Source organism: Anoplopoma fimbria, chromosome 2 (genome assembly GCF_027596085.1).
Source record: "Anoplopoma fimbria isolate UVic2021 breed Golden Eagle Sablefish chromosome 2, Afim_UVic_2022, whole genome shotgun sequence".
NCBI classification, from domain to species: Eukaryota; Metazoa; Chordata; class Actinopteri; order Perciformes; family Anoplopomatidae; genus Anoplopoma; species Anoplopoma fimbria.
This window is the reverse complement of record NC_072450.1, coordinates 16,080,948-16,099,888: the sequence shown is the minus strand read 5'-3', so window position 1 is coordinate 16,099,888 and position 18,941 is coordinate 16,080,948. Positions and strand designations below refer to the sequence as shown.

General features: G+C 39.4%; 1 protein-coding gene across 1 annotated transcript in view; it reads right to left on the bottom strand.

Annotated features, from left to right (window-relative positions):
• Positions 1 to 5,042: 5,042 nt before the first annotated feature.
• The window catches only part of spon1a (spondin 1a), a 59,812-nt gene continuing 45,913 nt past the window's right edge, over positions 5,043 to 18,941 (bottom strand). The window contains exons 8-16 of the mRNA XM_054613610.1: positions 17,252 to 17,453; positions 14,484 to 14,624; positions 11,704 to 11,779; positions 11,420 to 11,602; positions 7,308 to 7,478; positions 7,047 to 7,214; positions 6,504 to 6,668; positions 5,342 to 5,608; positions 5,043 to 5,221 (exon numbers count right to left, since the gene is read on the bottom strand). Coding sequence (XP_054469585.1) covers positions 5,058 to 5,221; positions 5,342 to 5,608; positions 6,504 to 6,668; positions 7,047 to 7,214; positions 7,308 to 7,478; positions 11,420 to 11,602; positions 11,704 to 11,779; positions 14,484 to 14,624; positions 17,252 to 17,453 — 1,537 coding nt within the window. The 3' untranslated portion in view covers positions 5,043 to 5,057. The remainder of the gene's footprint in view (positions 5,222 to 5,341; positions 5,609 to 6,503; positions 6,669 to 7,046; positions 7,215 to 7,307; positions 7,479 to 11,419; positions 11,603 to 11,703; positions 11,780 to 14,483; positions 14,625 to 17,251; positions 17,454 to 18,941) is intronic.

Below are 18,941 nucleotides of genomic sequence, written 5' to 3'. Positions count from 1 at the left end.
AGACTCTTGTCAGAGTACTGATGAAAACCACTGGTGATATTTGGCAAGGCGTCTTGCAAATATCAAGCATGTTTGATACAGATGGGACTGTAGTATCTTAAGACGTCATTTCTTTGCTCAAGAAAAGATGTGGCCACATCTAACCAGGGAGGCAACGAAGGCCAACCAAATTTGACTAAAGCATGATTTGAACCAGTCAAGCATATCTAAAAACATAAATTGGGATATGGAAGTAGATTTATAACAACATTTTATGGATGGACTGGGTTACTTTAGGGCATTGGGGCTCAGCCAATCAGAGAGTGTTGTGAGAGATCATGTGTAGGAGCTAAAAGGGGAAATGTTTCTACAGAACACCTCGAAAACAACGCTTCCTTTTATGAAACCGTGTGCCCTCAGTGTTTTTGACTTTCTGTCCTCTCTTCCCATTAATCACAAGAACCCATATGAACAGTGAATTCTGCAGAGGAAGTCATGTTTTGTGTCTGCAGCTTATCTCAAAAATTTGTGAACAGACATCCGTGAAATTCAGTGGATGACATGCTGGACTCAGTGGGCAGAGCCCTGCCAGGTGTCACGTGTCCAAATTGCACCAGATTTGGCACTGTACTCCATTGGGTCCCCAGCAATACACCCACCTAGTGTAAAGTAAATCAGATGAATGATTGTCAAGATATGCAAAGGACATGTCCACATACAGACATTTTTATAGTTAGATAAAATTAAAATGGAAAATAACAATATATATACAGTTATGTACATCCAAATATTAGAGTGGGAAGGAGGTGCTAAACTATTTAGCATGTCTGACATTAATCTTATATTATTCAATGTTATGTTTTTCATTTGTGTTGTCACCCCCTCAAGCTTTAATTTACAATGACAATCAGGCTCTACAGAAGCCTCATAGTGAGTCTCTGTAGCCTTGCTGTGGAATGGCAGTCAATTTCAGATTAGTGCTCTGTGAATCCCTGCAAAATGCGTTTCCCCAGCAACAGGAAGATAACATGACAGGAAAATCATCTTGTGCTATCGCTGTAGAAGGGTTTTCCTAGTCTTTGCCAGCACTAGCAAAGGGGTGACAGTAAATGAAAGAGAGAGAAAGAATGAGCAGGACAATAAGCAGAATAGCCATTTCAGTTTTGAAATCAAACATGCATAACACTGGAGCCAGATAATGAGCTGTACCCTCAGGGAGGCAATCTGCAGCCCAGGGCTGCAAACTTCACACAGGAAAGCACCGGCTCTGCCTTACAGACTGTAATTGTTTATTTAACGAATTATTGTGAAGATGCTTTAATGCTAACTGACATCTCGCAGAATCCTCCTGTATCAAGTCTGAACAGGTTAAACATTTAGGACATTGATTGCTTCTTTGGTCTATACATTTTTGTAAGAGAGCCTGTGCAGGGCTAGCACCCATATTGATTTTCCCTCCGAGGTTTATTAGTTTATGGAATCCTATATTTCCTCTCTCTCTCTCTGTCCAGGCTAAGGAACAGCCGCCAAGGCCAATAAAAACAAGAGCTTTACTGTAGCTGCATTTCCCTCCTCGTTTAAAAAACTGAAGGGCATCTTTATTTATTTATTCCTTCCCTTTGTATGTTTTGTCAATTAATAAACTGACCCAGTCATATTCGGAAAGGCTGAGAGGCAAAGCAAACCAAAGACAGCTGAATTTGCCAACTTAATCACACACCATCCTAGTTCCACAGAGCTTCTTCCACACACGCCTCACTGCCTTTACAAAGCTAAACAAAATGTCTGCTGCCAAAATAAAAAAAACCAATAACAATCCACTTTATATAACCAAACTCCATTCAATTGAGGTCATTCAGAATAATATAAAGGGAGACAAATGATTGTTTAAGCTGATCAAAAAGCTTGTCACATCATGAGACAGATGGCATACCAGTATGAGGCATGCCTGCAATATGTGTCATGCAACAATTTGAAGACTAGGCTTTATTTCTATGTAAAATGATTGATGAACAAATATATATATATTTGGATAAAAACAAATATTGCTGATGTAATAAGCTTGATTAACATGTATATTATAATGTAGATTACCAAAGGGGAAGGGGGCAGTTATGTATCATTATTAGGAGCTTACATTTTTAAATTGCTTTATGATTATGTGAGGTAGCAGTTGCGAAATCATGCTGAGAAAATGACATACGCATCCCCTAATTTATACTGATCTCATACACCAAACATATTTTGTTTCAACAGATTTAGTAATAGTGAACAATTTACACTTGCTGGACATGAGGTATACAGACTAAAACATATAAAGACACATGTAGCAACATTCCCCCTAAAAGGACAAATAAATATTCCCTAAAGACTTTTGTAGATAGGCCCTCTTGAAGAAACAGCAGGACAGGAAATTCAGAAACACATCTTCCCCACTCCTGGGATACCTGGGTGACATCATTCATTGAGAGTGCTTTGTGGAGGAGAGGACAAGAAAACTAAAACAATGGAGAGGAACTAAGTGTTATCCTCATTTTATATAAATAGGGGGGACAAAATATAAGAAACACCTCGCAGCATAAGCTAATAAATCTAAACTGCAACATATACTACAGCCTCTAAAATGATCATTAAGTGAAATCAACGTCTCTGAAAAAGTTTGAACAACAACTGGACATTATCAGCTTCAGGTGGGTAATGCAGGGATGTGCAGCACCATCACGCCACTATTTCAGTTTGTCCAATACATGCAAGACTAATGCCATTCCCATCAGCCTCAGCTGTACTTTGTGCTAATAAGCAAGTGTTAGTATGCTAACACACTAAGGCCATGTAAACATTATACCTGCTAAAGATCAGCATTTTACCATTGTCATAATGAGCATATTAGCATGCTAAAGTTACATGCTTAATGAATTTTATTGATACTGTAAAAACATTTATGCATAAACCTACTGGGCACTGTTTTACCACACAGTGTTGCGCAAGAGGCAGTTTTGAAACAAGTAAGGTGTTGCACTAAACTACAGTACATGAATCTTTCCTAAAATAGCATGAAGGCACAGAAATAAAACCAGTCTATCAAAAATGTGATTTTTCAAATGATTGACAATAAAAAATGCTGCAACTCATGAGGCATTCCCTCAATCCCTACATCATGGACCTGAATTGTTCTCACAGTTATTAAAACCTTTGAAGCTCAACGAGAATCAGGCTAAATGAGGGAGAGGTTGGAGAGTTCAGTTTGTTACGACAGCAGTATGGCCTCCCCCAGGATATAAATATTCATCAATGTGTCCACAGACAGAGGAAACTCATTATAAATCACAGACATGGAAGGTCTACTGGCAAAACTGCATCTTTGAGTTGAATTTTCAGTCCATAACCACCAGCCTGCACTGCACTACAGGGCTGAATGGGTTTTCCAAGCAGATTGCACACAAAGATAAACAAACACAGATCCTTCGTCCATTTATTTTTAATTCCAAACCCCTGCGCCTCTTGTCACAGTCTCTGCAGTAATTTATGTTAACAGCTCAATCATAACCAAAATAATTCCTCTTCCATGTTTCCAACACGTGTAAAGTGTGTAGGCTTCTACATGTGTGGTTGTGTTGGCATGGAAACAAGAATGTCATTGTGATGTGTGTATTGAATTTTTCACCCCTGTACCCACAGTGAGGAAAGCCTGACACCATCCCCTCCCCCCACCTATTACACCAGAGAGTAGGGGGGCAGATTCTTTCAAGATGTCAGCCAGCACATGCACATAAAATGCACTGCACTCAGAACTGGATGTTCCTCTAAAGTAAGATGTCCTCCTTTCTGCAGATTAACAAAAGATCTTTGAATGCTCCTCAATTTCTGTCAAGAAACTCATTACTTTCAAATAATGTTCTTGTTACATTGGCTTTGACTGGAAGTTATTCAGTCTGAATAGATTATTATTACTATGAATTATCTGAAATGGGCCAATTTTACTTTTGATACATGAAGTATTTTGATGCAATACTTTTGTATCACATAAGATTACTTTATTTAAGTATTAAACTGTTATTTTTGAGTAAAGTATCTGAGTAATTCTTCCAACACTGACCAAAGTATAATACATAAATTAATAAAATAACCTTTGTAATTTAGAATTTGTCTTCCATTCATCACATTCCCCCCCTGTGGCTATCATATCTATGGAGAGAGGTAAAGTGTGTGTGTGCTTGTACTTCAGTACAAGCAGATTAGGGATGAACAGTTTCTGATTAACGGCAAAGGTTTTCAGCTAGGTATCGCCATCTAGTGGCAGCAGAAGTGTCAACTCTCGACTGCCCACCTTACACCTTTACCTTTAAAAATAAAAACACAGATCAAGTTGTCACAATTACTTTTATTGTAAAGGTGATATTATTCCAAAATATTAATATGTTAGAGGAACAGAGATAAAGAAAAGGAGGAGAAGACATATAGAAAACATCTACACAAGACTTTGGTAAGAATCTTGGGACACATTCTTATCAAAAAATTCCACAGCAAAAATAACAAAGTTTCTAACAATGCTCAAAATAATATAGATCTCAATCGTGGTGCATCTACATGTACAACAATATAGCTGGGTAAAAAGCCAACTCGGCATTTCGTGTCCTAGAAACAACTGAACAATTGAAGGCGTATAAAACACTGGAATGGCTGGGCACCTGTGCTTTAAAGTCTGGAATATACTGTACTACTGAAGGAAACCACAAGATATAACAGTTCTTTATCTTATTATTAAATCAATTTATATTTCATAATCATATTTTTCAAGATATATTATACCACAACAAGTTTACAGTAATCTTGCAAAAGAGCTAGTTTAAAAAGCACAGAAGAATCAGTCTAGTGTAAATTCAGAGTTTTCCAGTGAGTTTCCAGTTTAACTGACCTGAGCTCTGCATTTAACCAAGACAGCTCCAAGCATGTGCCCTTTCAGCCCTGAACAGAGTGCATTGGATCATTGTGCGACAGTGTGCTATACCCTGTCCTGTTCCCAGTCCCAAAGTCATCCCTCCCTCCCTTCCATATCTTCCCTGTTCCCCTACTCTTTCCTAGCAGGGTTGCACATTACAAGCCCTGATCTCCTTCCTGTCCTTGCAGCTGGACAGCTGGGCAGTCTTAAACCTCTGCTTTACTGTCATGAGCCGCTCTTGAATACCTCCACCACACTGCTTGGTACATTCTGTCCAACTCGACCATGGCCTCATTTTACACCCTAAAGATTGAAACCAAGAAAAAGGAAAAGAGAGAGATCATCACAATAATGCTTCTCTTAACATTTTTTTTTTATTATCTGTATGGCATTATAGTTCTTAATGTTAAGGGGAATACCAACCCGGATGCTCTGAATTGACCTCAGCTCTGCCCTGTTTGCTCCTCCTCTTTTCACGCTGTTCCTTGCGTCGTTTCTTTTCGTCACTGTTGGCTTGTCCTCGGCTGCACTTCCTGATCTTACACTTCTTCCTCTGGATGGTCTCAGGACACGTGTCTCCTCCAAACTGAGACTCAAGCTTTACTATGCGCGTCCGGATCGTATGACCCTTCCCACAGGACTTATTGCACTCGGACCACTCAGTCCACTCTGACATGACACAGTCTATGGCTGAGAAGACAGAATTGGACAAAAACAAAGTGGTTTTAGAGGAAGATGTGACAGAATATAAAAAACAGACATGAGATTGGTACAGTTACTTATGAGGAGATAGATAGATAGGGATTGATTCAATGTTTGGTGTATAGTGTCATGGATTATATATGAATCCACGTCTAGGTAAAACAGTGGTTTAATATTAAATTATACAGTAATACAACAGAGAACTTTTCTTGTTTGCCAGGGGCTGGGATTTTAAATTTCAAATGGCTCTGATGTAGCATCATCACCACTGCTGTAAACTAATTAGCACAGACATGAAAAATAAAAACTTAAAGTAAATATTCACAACTTTCGGTCCTAAAACAACAACATGGATTCATACATGCATCACAATGTTTTTCGGGGACACAGTGAGAAATTGTGTTTCTCCTGGAAGTTTATGGTTGTGGCTGGTTTGGCTACAAGTAATTGTGGCCAAAATATGTATTGAGTGGGATTTTTTTTATTTAAACTTATCAGGACAAAATATGTAATGGAGACATTGTTTCCAAATTTTCTCAAACACAACTTGTAAGTCATATTTAATGCTCTCCTGCAAATAATTTCATCCATTGGAGATTTAATTTAAGCTTTAATATGTATACAGCATATTAGCTCAATTGTTTCTTTTTAAATATACCAGGAAACACCACATTACTGTCAATATAGAAGAGGTACACAGTAAGGAGGTAGTTGATTTTTCTTTCTGTGCACTGTGCGCTGCACAGTAACCTGTATCAGCAATGTATGTATCTGCATAAATGCATAAATTAACAAGGTTGCATATCAAAGATGAAATTATCATAAATTTTCATGAATTATACATGTACAGTATGTGAGTGGGTGGGTAGATAAAAATACTTACGACACTCTGGTAGCATGCACTTCTCCACCTGTTCTAACTCTTCTGTACACTCTCCCAGCTCCACGGGGGACTTAAGCATGCGCTGTCGTGTCCTTGAACCTTTTCCGCAAGTCACACTGCAGTCGCTCCAGTCAGACCATGGAGTCAGCATGCAGGGGATTGTATCTGTGCACAACAGGAGTCACAGTAACATCAGGCGCATACATGTGTGAAATATTTAAACTCAAATTAATCAACTAATAAAAAAAATTAAAAAAAGTGCATCATTATTAGTTGCAGCAAAACTGCACCTGGTATTTTAATCATGAAGGACAAGGGGACAAAAGCTGATTCAAAAGTTGTATTGTTCTGATTTCATTGATTAATAGTTAAATCTGAATGAAAAGTTCATAGAGTTGCAACAGGAATACTTTATGTAATACTGTCTCATCAGTGCTCCTTACATGAATCTACAGCTACTGGCCCCTTGTGCCTGTTTGCTTCATGAGGCAAAAGTATAGGAGGTGTCAGGATAGTGGTGGTCCTGAAAATGCTGCTACTCACGACATTCTGGCATCATGCACTTCTCCACTTCTAACACCTCTGCCCCACAAATGGAGCCATCTGCAGGAGGCATCTTCACCATGCGCTCTCTCCTCTTCATGCCCAGACCACAGGTGGCACTGCAGACATCCCATTCACCCCACTCTGTAACCAGGCAACTGCTGGGAGCTAAGGCCAAGAGGGAGAGACGAGACACAGTAAACCTACAATGCTACATTAGATCTATAGAATTAACTGATAAACTTGGCAGGGAAAACTCACAGCATTCCTCATTGACCACGCAGTTTTCTGTCTCCTCTGTGGGTATGGAGCAGACTGAGCCATCATCAGGGAACTGCTTCACATAACGCTCCCGGGAACGTGTTCCCATCCCGCAGGACAAACTACAGGGAGACCAGGTGATCCACTCTGACAACATGCAGGTTGAAGAATCTACTGTAAGAGTCAAACAACAAAGAAGAAGATGTCAGCAAGCTTTACCGGAGATAAGTTATTTTGGTAATTGACAAAATTATTTAAAGGCGCAGGAAACTAAATATTTTTTATTTGTAGTTTAATAAGTGTGAATTGTTTTTGTTGTTCTGCCATTGGCTCTTACCAATATCACCTGTAGAGTGCTACAGGGATGAACAACTAATTTTACAGACTAACCCCAAAAGTAAGCTTCACTCTGGTTCCCTCAACAAAAAGCCAGTCAGTTTTTTCCTTTGGATTATTGCAAAGAATATGCTCTGTGGTAAACACCAGTTTATGATACTTACACAATTTGTTCAGCAAGATAATCTTCATAAATGTTTGAAGCTTGAACGCAATCAGTGGAAGTAAATAGAAAAGTAACGTAGCCCAGCAATATTACAGTGATAGGAATTACAGAGAATAAATGCAGCTTTTTGCAGATGTGTCAAAGGATCCACTAACAGAGCCAACAGGGGCAGCAATGATGACTCCCAGTCATAAAACTGGGGTCATTAGGAGAATGTCAGATGATTTCAGTGTGTATGCTGTCGAGTTATTTGTCAGTTCTGTTTGCTTTAGTGTGGATGGAAGATGTGTCAGCAAGTAAAATACTCATCTGTAGTGACTGTCAGCACTGTCAAGCAATAAGACAGGATCAAAGAGAAATCATCAAGACCTAGTTTGAATATTGTTTGCTAATTCAAAGTTAGTCATAAAAGACATAATGTTGATGTGGATACCAACTCACTCAGGAATCCAGAGAAATGAGGACGTCAAAAAGTTAGCGAGAGGTTATGATTGCAGGACTACATGGGCTTTGACAAGTAGAGGCCAGGAATAAATATATGATTGACAGTGGGGACCAGGTGAAAGTGAGAAATAAGGGAGGCCTGAAATAGGGAGGAACAGCTGCTGTTAGTTTTGTTAGTAATCATTTTTCTATTATTATTTTGACTACTACTACTGCTATGACATTATATGTGCAATTTCTGTCATATGGAAAGACTATTTTGTAATTTTATTCCGTTGATCAATCTTTACATGTGACATCCATTGCACTTCTAGTCATCCTGGAAGAGGGATCCCTACTAAGTTGCTCTCCTTAAGTTTCTCCTTATCCGATGCCAGTTTCAAAGGACAGAGAATTACTTGTGTTATATAGATTGTAAAGCCCACTGAAGAAAATTTGTGATTTGTGATATTGGGCTATACAAATACAATTGAATTATATTGATTTGGCCCAAATGAAAAGAGGTTTCTTATTTAATTCCTCAAGATGGTTTATGTATTATTATTTGCTACCCGATAGCAATACACTCGGTTTACAATTAGGATTAAGAGTCCTGACGACTAACTAACTACCTCTCTACTATCAAATTACAGTGAAGAAATTAGGCAGGTATCGTGTGTATTGAGTCTGATCCAACTTTCCAACTGCACATAAGTAACGTAAGTAACTAAAACAGCATACTATCATTTCAAAGACCATTGCTGCCCAAAATAAACAGGAGTTTATGCATGCTTTTATTACCAGCCTGATTAATGCAATGCATTACTTTCAGATCTCTGCAGAAATTCAATAACATCAGAGTTTGTACGAAATGCCTCTGCCAGTTTGAACTGGACCAAAGAAATGAGCTCACACCTTCTCCTTTTTTTGTGCTTGCATTGTCTTCCAGTAAGCTTAGGATGGATCCTATTACTTGTCCCTGAATCTAATATAATATTCACAGACTTGCCCACTGGGTAGGCTACAGTGTTTATATGCTCTCAGATAAGAGCCTGATGGAGTCATTAGATCTTTGTCTCTACTGTTCACTGTACCAAAAAGTGAGAGACAAAGCAGAGACCTAAAGTGAAGCTGCCTTTGGGGAACAGTCTTCTAGACAGAAAATCAGGCTTTATAGTGATATGAATGAACTCACCATGCAACAAAACTGACTTTCTTCATTATGAATTACTTTTTGCTAGATTCAAAGTTAATCAACATTTCCTATGTGTGTGTATTTGATACTGTTTTGTGAATCCAAACAGGTCATCATTAGGTTCCAACAGAAGCTAATCTTCCTACATAGGCTGAGGTTTATTTGGTGTCAACCAGCTCCTTTTCTAATCATCTCATCTCAGTCTGGTTTGGCAACCTCAGTGTACAGCTGATTACCCGGCTCACACAAAGAGCGATGAAAATCATGGGAATCAGGCAACTTTGCACACTGAAGGCTGTCTTTGACAAAACTATCATCAGACAGGCCCAGAAGAAGATTATTTCAGACTCCAACCATGTCCTCCTCAATACTACTGGTGTGTCGTACGATGGCAGTGTGCAAATTGTTGGTTGTTGCTTATTTTGAATGCTTTAATGCTTTGTATGCTCATGTAATCATCATGTGTTTGAACACCTTTGATAAAACACACACTCGGAACAGCATGAAGGCAGGAATTGTGTAAATGTAGGCTCATTAAAAACGTCCAGGTTCCAAGGCACACAGATCAACAGATTTTTTTCTTGTCAAAATAAATTTGTAATCGTTTCTTTTCAAATGTGGGGGAAAGACAGGACAGAAAAAATGGAAAATGTAGAGGATTACCTACTTAAAAGTGTTCCTGTTATTTTAGATTGGTGAAAACATGCTACTCTTATTGGATGTCTCTTATTGTATTAGATCTGTATTCCAGTTCGTTGCACTGGAAATGCCAACTTTCAGCTCAGAGTACATTTTGCTTACAACCACACCAAACAAATCATGTATTTCAGGAATTATAGCCCTTTTTATACATAATCTCTCCAAGTTGATATTAAGTGCCACTGTAGGCAGTCAGCCAGGCTATGCTGAAGGACACCAGTGTGCGTGTGTTATGTGCACTCACAGAAGGAGAAGGAGTCATTCTGCAGCACAGTTTATATGAATAAATGAGCAGTTTTATGGTGCCATATTTCATTCTATTTAAATCTCTGTGCTTTTATTTGCCTGGTTTTATTTAACCATAGTGCTTATCTGGTTTAAAGCACTTTGCAACTTAGTTTTAAAATGTGCTATATAAATAAAGTTCACCATATTAGCTTAAGTAAGGGTCTTAATATTTCTGCATAATCATAATTAACAGTGTATAACAGGGCACAAATAAATAACCTCTAAAAGCACAATCTGTCATTAAAATAGCAATAAAGGAATTATTTCACTGATGGAAAATCCAACGTAATGATGAACCTTAATGGGCAACAATGTTTGGTTTCATTATTACATCATATAATTATCTATGTGAAATTATTCATTTAAATCATCCATACTTATGATAGAGATGTTGGTCAAAGAAAAGTTCAGCTTGATAATGGTGCTTCGCTAAAGGTCATCTAAGTCATAATGTTTCATTAGTTAACACTCAAGTCAAATTTAATGACTCATTTGGATTAAATTGTTGAACACAATTCAACAATTTATGGCAGACAGACAGATTTATTGTAGGGAGGGAAAATTAAAACGTTAAAAGAAATAAACCTTAAACAACCAGCAGACATAATTTATTTTTGTCTTAATATTTTAAAAACTATATTAAATGGCCTCATGCAATTTAACATGACTTGCTATAAAAAATAAAAGCCGGTCATATAAACAAAGTGCTCTCCTTGCCACTCCTTCTGCTCTCACTTCATTGCCGCAGTGTAATGGTACCTCGGGTATTATCGATAGCCTAATGCGATACAATTTTTGAAAACGTAAACAACATAAACAGAAGCACTAATCAGTACATTTCAAGACATTCCAAGATTAAAATGATGAAAAGATCAAGATTAGAAATGCTCATTAAGGCGCTCAGTGGACGTTAAACCTCTAGAAAACTCTTATTTAATGCAGATTTGTTTTCCATCATCAGCCACCACATGAACACAGTTAATCAATCTTGAGATAAATACTCACCCTCGTCACTGCATCCAGGCCCCATACAAGGCTCAAAATCCTGGGTGTGTGGGCAGGGCACACTAAGGTCCAACTGGGCCTTTAGCATCCTCTGCCTCATCCGCTTGCCCTTTTCACAAGTGGCCGAACTGCAGGCAGACCATGGAGACCAGTTGGAGTAAATACACGTCTCAGGGGTATCATCTGCAAGATGGCAAAGGGAATAAAGATACTATAATAGTGATTACACTGTTAACTATGCTTAAGAGATAGTAGAGAGAGAGAAATGGGAGCAGGGTCCTGACCTTCCTCTTTCTCCTCCTGGGCAATATCTGCTACAATGTCATCCACATTGTCCGGCACAATGTTGCACTGTTCGCCCTGTGGAAACACAGAAACACAGTAATGTTGGGACAGACACCAGCTCTCTTTAAGTGAGCTGTTGTTTTGGTTTTCTGTTTGCGCTCTCTAAATCCTTCTGTTTGGTTCTAAAAGCTATAAAACAGAATGACAGCTGGTAAACGAGATGGTCAGCATAAGCTTACAAATTCTCTAAATTGTGGCATCAAAACATACAGGAAGAATATATGTCACGTATAAGAAAAGGCTGGAAGCACTGTGAGAGTCATGTTCTTCGACTTCTCCAGTGCCTTCAACACCATCCAGCCTTTGCTTCTGAGGGACAAGCTGGAGCAGACCGGGGTGGACCACCACCTCACTGCATGGATACTGGACTACCTCACCAACCGTCCACAGTATGTGAGGATAGGGGAGTGTGAGTCAGATCGGGTGTCCTGCAGCACGGGGGCCCCACAAGGAACCGTTCTGGCTCCATTCCTCTTCTCCATCTACACTTCGGACTTCACATATAACTCTGCTACCTGCCACCTGCAAAAGTTCTCTGACGACTCTGCAATCGTCGGCCTCATCTCCGCCGGCGATGAGAGGGAATACAGAGAACTGAACCAGGACTTCATAGGATGGTGCCGGCGGAACTGCCTCCAGATCAACTCTGGTAAAACCAAGGAGCTGGTGGTGGACTTCCGCCGGGGAAAACACTGTCCTCCGGAACCAGTGAACATCCAGGGACAGGACATTGAGATTGTGCAATCTTATAAGTACCTGGGTGTTCACTTGAACAATAAACTGGACTGGACAAATCACACAAATGCACTGTATAAAAAGGGTCAGAGCAGACTCTATCTGCTGAGGAGACTGAGGTCCTTTGGAGTGCAGGGAGCACTCCTGAGGACTTTTTTCAACTCCGTGGTGGCATCAGCCATCTTTTATGGAGTGGTCTGCTGGAGCAGCAGCATCTCAGCAGCAGACAAGAAGAGACTGAATAAACTTGTGAGGAAGGCCAGCAGTGTGCTGGGGTGTCCATTGGATACGGTGGAGGTGGTGGGAGACAGGAGGGTGATGGCCAAGCTGTCATCCCTGATGAACAATACCTCTCACCCCATGCAGGACGCCCTGGCAGCTCTGTGCAGCTCCTTCAGCCACCGGCTGCTTCACCCCCGGTGTGTGAAGGAGAGGTACCGCAGGTCCTTCCTTCCTGCTGCTGTCAGGTTACACAACCAGCTCTGCTCCCAGCAGACCACATGACAATAAAAACACTGTGCAATAATGGTTAATATAGTTTTTTTTTCTGTCTGTAAATATTATATTTCAGTTATTGTGTTTTTCTACTGTTTTTATTGCTTATTTATAATACTTGTTTTTTATTTTATTTTTATTTTTTATTTTCATTTTTATTTTTATCTTGTCTTCTTTACTATGTCTCTTGTGTGCACTTTAACTCTATGCTGCTGTAAGCCTGCAAATTTCCCCGCTGCGGGACTAATAAAGGATTATCTTATCTTATCTTATCTTATCTTATCTTATAAGAATGCAAGTCCATGCATTCCGTAATTCTGCAAGTGTAAACTGAGTACGTGTCCATGTGTGTAAGGAAATTATGACAAATGGGATCATGGAATAAGCTCCCCACAGCTGCCTCTAGATGCCACTGAAGGACTGCTAACCTTTTATCACTCTCTGGTTTGGAGCCAGAGTTCCAAGGGAATGTTTCAGCCTAAAATTATAATAAAACAATATATATTTCATAGAAAGGAATTGTAATACCAGCCATAGATTTTAATTATCTTTTTTTTTGTAAATGCTTTGTGTCATTTTTATTGGCTTAAGGATAATTGACATTTGTGATGACTGGTCAAGATATTACACATCAGGCCGACCCGATTGCCGAGTGGTTATGGCCTAATGACATGGGTGTAAATCCGGGACAGTTTGCTGTATGTATTTGCCCTACTCTCTTTTGACGCATTTCCTAACCCTCTCTACTATCAAATAATATCATAAAATACCCAATAGGTAATCTTTAAAAATGTTTTGAAATATCACCTGCACATTACCTACTACCGTCTACAACTACTAAAACACATACATTTTATAACATAAATGACATTTTAGTAAGCTTATATTTCATTTCTGTTTAACTTGGAAAGCAGCAAACAAACGTGTCAACAGGTGTCTCAATGATTTATTTTCTCCTACTCCCACCCCACACACCACAAATAAAGGGAGTACATCCAGCACTGATAAATTGCTGTATTGATGGACAGCATTGAACTCACCATAGTACCTGCTGAGCAGTGACATAGACAATGCAAATGTGTCTCCCCCCTCCTCCCTGTCTCTGCTTTTGAAGCTTTTAAATAATATACGTCTATACTTCAAAACGATGGCAGAAAGTAAAAGATGCCAGTTCTATTTTTATGTTAATCTAATTTGGTTGATTTATCAGTGCAGCATGTAATCAAAAGTGTTAAGAGTGAACTTAGCTGGCTTGCTGTGAGACAAAAGGGCTAATGACTGGGTCACTATACTGCTCTCTGCAGCTATGTACAACACTATTCAATTATTGTTAGTATTTCATTATTGTTACCAATCGCAACACTGAATGACGGTCTGACTGTTTACCTTTATGCTTCCTGATGCAATTGCTTGCATTAGAATCATTATCCAACAGAATAAACAGAGTATCTATCATTGCATCAAGACCTGACTTGCAAAACAGACAGACCTTTCTGGCAATGCGTTCCACCATCACCCTGGCCACTGGAGTGATGGCGCCCCCTTCAGGGTCATAGAAAGGGCTCTGTGGATGATCCAGACTGGTCAGGGGACGGATCTTATCCTTGGGCTCAATAGGCTTGTTGGGCGACTAAAAGAAGTCCACAGAAAGACAGAAAAAATAGCTGTGGATCTTTGGGATTTCAAAAATAACACACTGTCAGGATTATTTTGAAAAATCCATTAAAATGAACACAAAGTCTTTCAAAAGTTACTCAAAGGAAAGTCATACAAAGGACAAGTCACAAAGTCGTAAAACAGCTGTGGAGGAGCGCTGTGGTGTATACAGGAGATGCTCTTATTAGTCAACAGTAAAGGTCTGCCAGCATGGGGTTGATAGAAGCACCACCGCCAGAGGCTGTCTGGCGGCAGAAGACCAGCTCATCCTTCAGCCCCCACTGAGACCAAACAGAAAAAAAACCAGCAGTTCTGTTTGTGTTGGTGGGAGAGAGGTAGATAGGGGGAAGGGTATTGAGAGGTCACTAATTAAAAGATACAGTAAAAGTAATGGCACAGAGAATGGATCTCATTACTCTGCTATGGGCCTGTGCCTTTAACACTTTATAACGGCGAGCCAAAGTCCCACCCCACTTTAAGAATAGCCTTTGTTCCACTATCCTCTTCTGCACAATGTTTGGACAGAGGGTTTTTTCATTAATCTTTCTAAAAAGCGTAAACATGAAATTTGTGTGTCATTATTAAAAATTATCATATTATTGTTGTCAGTCTCTTAGAAAGGATACCTCACTATAATCTATACCAGGTGTTACAGAGATTACTTTAAAGCTGAAGAAAACTTAAAAGCCTGATGATTTTCTTTTTGTGGATTTAATTTATTTTCAATGGACATCTGGGATAATATATAAGATTGAAGATGTGTATCATGTCTGTGTGTTAACCATTGATTGAGTTATGAATCTGAGGAAGTGTGATTTTTTTTAAATAAATCAGCAAATAGATGCTATATGTTTAAGAGTACCAACATTTAAACTTTCACTTGAAAACTTTTGTGAGTTGTGTGTCAGGGCCACCGCTGCAGCTTTATCTGATGACCGTGTTGATAAAATTACCAAATCAACTAGTCATACTACAATAACTAACTTCCTGTTGTTGTCCTTTAGACATAACAGAGTTTATTTGCCTTACATCTCTTCCTTGGGGTAGGGCAAACCTCACAGTTTGAAAACCCCAGCTGTATACATTTCAAATTCTGCATTTTCAGTTTACAGAAGCTTTTACAGATGATTTCCTGTGACATTTTGTTTCTGTTTGTAAGGATTATGGATTTGTCTAAAAGTGTATGCATCAGACGGCAGATGGCAAGCTGAAGCTCTGGGTGCTGTGAAAAAATACGAAATACAAGTGTGAACAGACTTTGACAGTTTCTTTCAGTCTCCTAACAGTGGACATAGTCAGTTTAGTCATTGTAGTCAGAGTTAAAAAGAACACAAACTCAAAGTTATTGAATATGCTTGCCCTTACAGTACAGTTCGATTTAGTCAGTGTAAGCCACAAAGTGTCTTTAGGCAGGGACAGGCCTGGTGTACAAAGGAGTGTGTGTGTGTGTGTGTGTGTGTGTGTGTGTGTGTGTGTGTGTGTGTGTGTGTGTGTGTGTGTGTGTGTGTGTGTGTGTGTGTGTGTGTGTGTGTGTGTGTGTGTGTGTGTGTGAGAAGAGAGAAAGAGACGGAGAGAGAAGGAAGAGAGGAAAATGAGGAGTGAAATCATTCCTTGGGCCGACCAAAAAAAGCCAGAGAGTGCAATTTAGTGGATTCATCTGTCAGCTTCAAGGGATCAGCCAAAGGTTTCACACGTGTCGTCATAGAATTTGATCAAGCATGCACACGCACAGCTTAATATGTTAGTGCTGACTGGAGACTCCGAGCATGCAGTAACTCAGGGTGAGGGCGCGAGGGGAAGGTGTTAAAGGCTGTTAATGGAGAATTGGATGGGTGATGACACTTGAATTGTTGCAAACTGCCAGCATGTGAGGAGGTGAGAGAGGGAGTGATTGTGAATGTGAGCAGACAGGCAGATGAAGAGGAAAAGGTTGGCGTAAAGACAAGGTCAAAACGCAAGTGTGAAGGGAAGACTCAGCTGGTGATGAGAGTGAGGAGGAAGGTGACCCAGGGGGTAAAAGGTGGAGAGAAAAGCACTTTGCAGAAGGCTGTGATTGCTGTGGGATTGTGGGGTTATAACCTGAGTTGAGTCATTCAGAGAAACATTTTTGTTTAGTTGCATGATGATGATGAAGATGATAATGATAGAGTTCCTTTTCCCCCTGTTGTTTTTTTAAAATAATGTTTACTTGAACATTTTTAAATTGAATACATTTAAAAACTAAAGACAACTGACAAGTAATGTGTCAAAAATATTATTTCTACATTTCAATAAGTCTGTACTAAGGCACTTTCAAGGTCTATAGGTTTTTCAGATATTGCAATTTTCAGTATAACTCTAACTCTATTTCAGGGCTGTCTTCATAAAAAAAACAAAAAACTGAAAAGGATTTACAATAATGCCTCACCTTAGGTCACATCACAATGCTTTAAAAAGATAGAATCAGTCATTGTACATAACAGAAGCACATATAAGATAACGAGGAAACATTCTTTATTATGTATGCTGGTTTAGGAGCAAATTACTGAGGTGGCTTTATACTTTCTAATAAACTAAATTGTTTGGATAATTAATATCCAAATGTTCAATGTTCACACTGACCTCATACGTCACCCCACTGTCAGTGCCTGCATCCCAGGGGATCAGGTCCTGGACCACCTTCTGGACCCAACCACACTCCTTAGTACACAACTCCTCGGCAGACATACCAACATTCCAGTCTGGACTGGGCCCCAACATGGTCAGGAAGGACATGAGGTGACGAGTCCGGTCCACTGAGAACTCAGCTGAGGGGGCGGCCCGCCTGAGGAAGAGAGTGAGAATGAGGTCTGTGTGATTCAAAGCAGTTTGTAAGTGTGGAGAGAGAGATATGCGAGTTGTATCCCAACTGGCCCACAAAGGTGTGTCCTTCGTGAGGCCTGAGGCTAGTCTTCACCTGTTTCACCTTAATTGAGATTTCCTGCCTGAACAAAAGTAAGCATAATGATGCTTTTGGTTGCCCCTCGCGAACTTGTAAAGTCAGACATTTCCAAATGAGTCACCAGCAGGTTGACCTCAAACCAACGTGTAAGTGGAAAAGTTTCTGATGCAGATTATGACATTTTACTGACAGTGTACCAGGTTAACAGTAAACAACAACAAATCCAGGATGCTAACATTTCAATCAATTCAAAATCAGATTCTCAATAGGAGGATGTAAAGAATTTAATGTAATAGTCAGCCAGTGTGAAGGTTCATATACAGTAATATAAACAGTCCGGTATGCCCAAGGTTTTTGGTCCTGAGTCCACTATTATAAGGTATGTGCCGATACCAATGCCAATGTGCTTCAACCTGAAAATGAGAAAGTAGGTAATAAATCTAGTTGAAATACATAATATATGCATAGCAGCAAAAGATACACAATGTAGACAAAAAATGTATCTACAGCCAATCACAAGCGTAGTCTATACTGATTTTTGGACACCTTATTTTTCATTAGCAACTTGGTCCAAATACTACAGGGCCTGGTTCAAAATATTAACTAAATGATATACTAACATTTCATAGTTATTCATATGACATGAATTAAAGTTTAACTGGTAGAATGCGACTCTTGTTAACCTGAAAAAACAATTGTTTGCGTGTGAGATAATCCATGTATTTCAGGGTGGTGGAACTCAGTCACTTGCACCATTGCAAACTCACATGAAAGTGAGAACCTTCTCCTTTAGAGAGAGAGAAAACAGAGAGATACTTTCACTGCCTACAAATAGTGACTGAAAAATAATTAGTTCACATATTCCAGACTCACATAGCAAGATCACATCTATCTCCACTGCACATTTCCCCTCTTCCAGGAGAGGAGACACCACTCTGACCATCTCTCTTGACCAATGATTGACAGCTAAACTAATTAAGAAGTGTAGGAAGATTATTGTTGTAACACAGACAATTACCAGTGATTGTCTTTTCACCTGTCATCATGCTCCATTTGACTCCCTCCAACTCTGTCCTGCCCTTGTGCACTCTACTAATGATGGCCTCTGAGGAGATAGCCATTATCCTCTGAGAACACACAACTTGACTTGACTCTTCAGGACCTCTACTCAGTGAGTACTGCAAGTCTGAGGTTTATCAGATAGCTACTTGGGCTCTCCAAAAAGGTAAAGTGTAATTGACAGAAAAGGAGAGACTGAGCAAGTCTGGTAGCAAATGAGGAAGCGTTTAATCAAGCTAGAAAAACCCTGTGAAATGCTTCTGTCATTCCAAAATGTTTTCTGAGAGGTGGATATTTGGAAATTTGATTGAT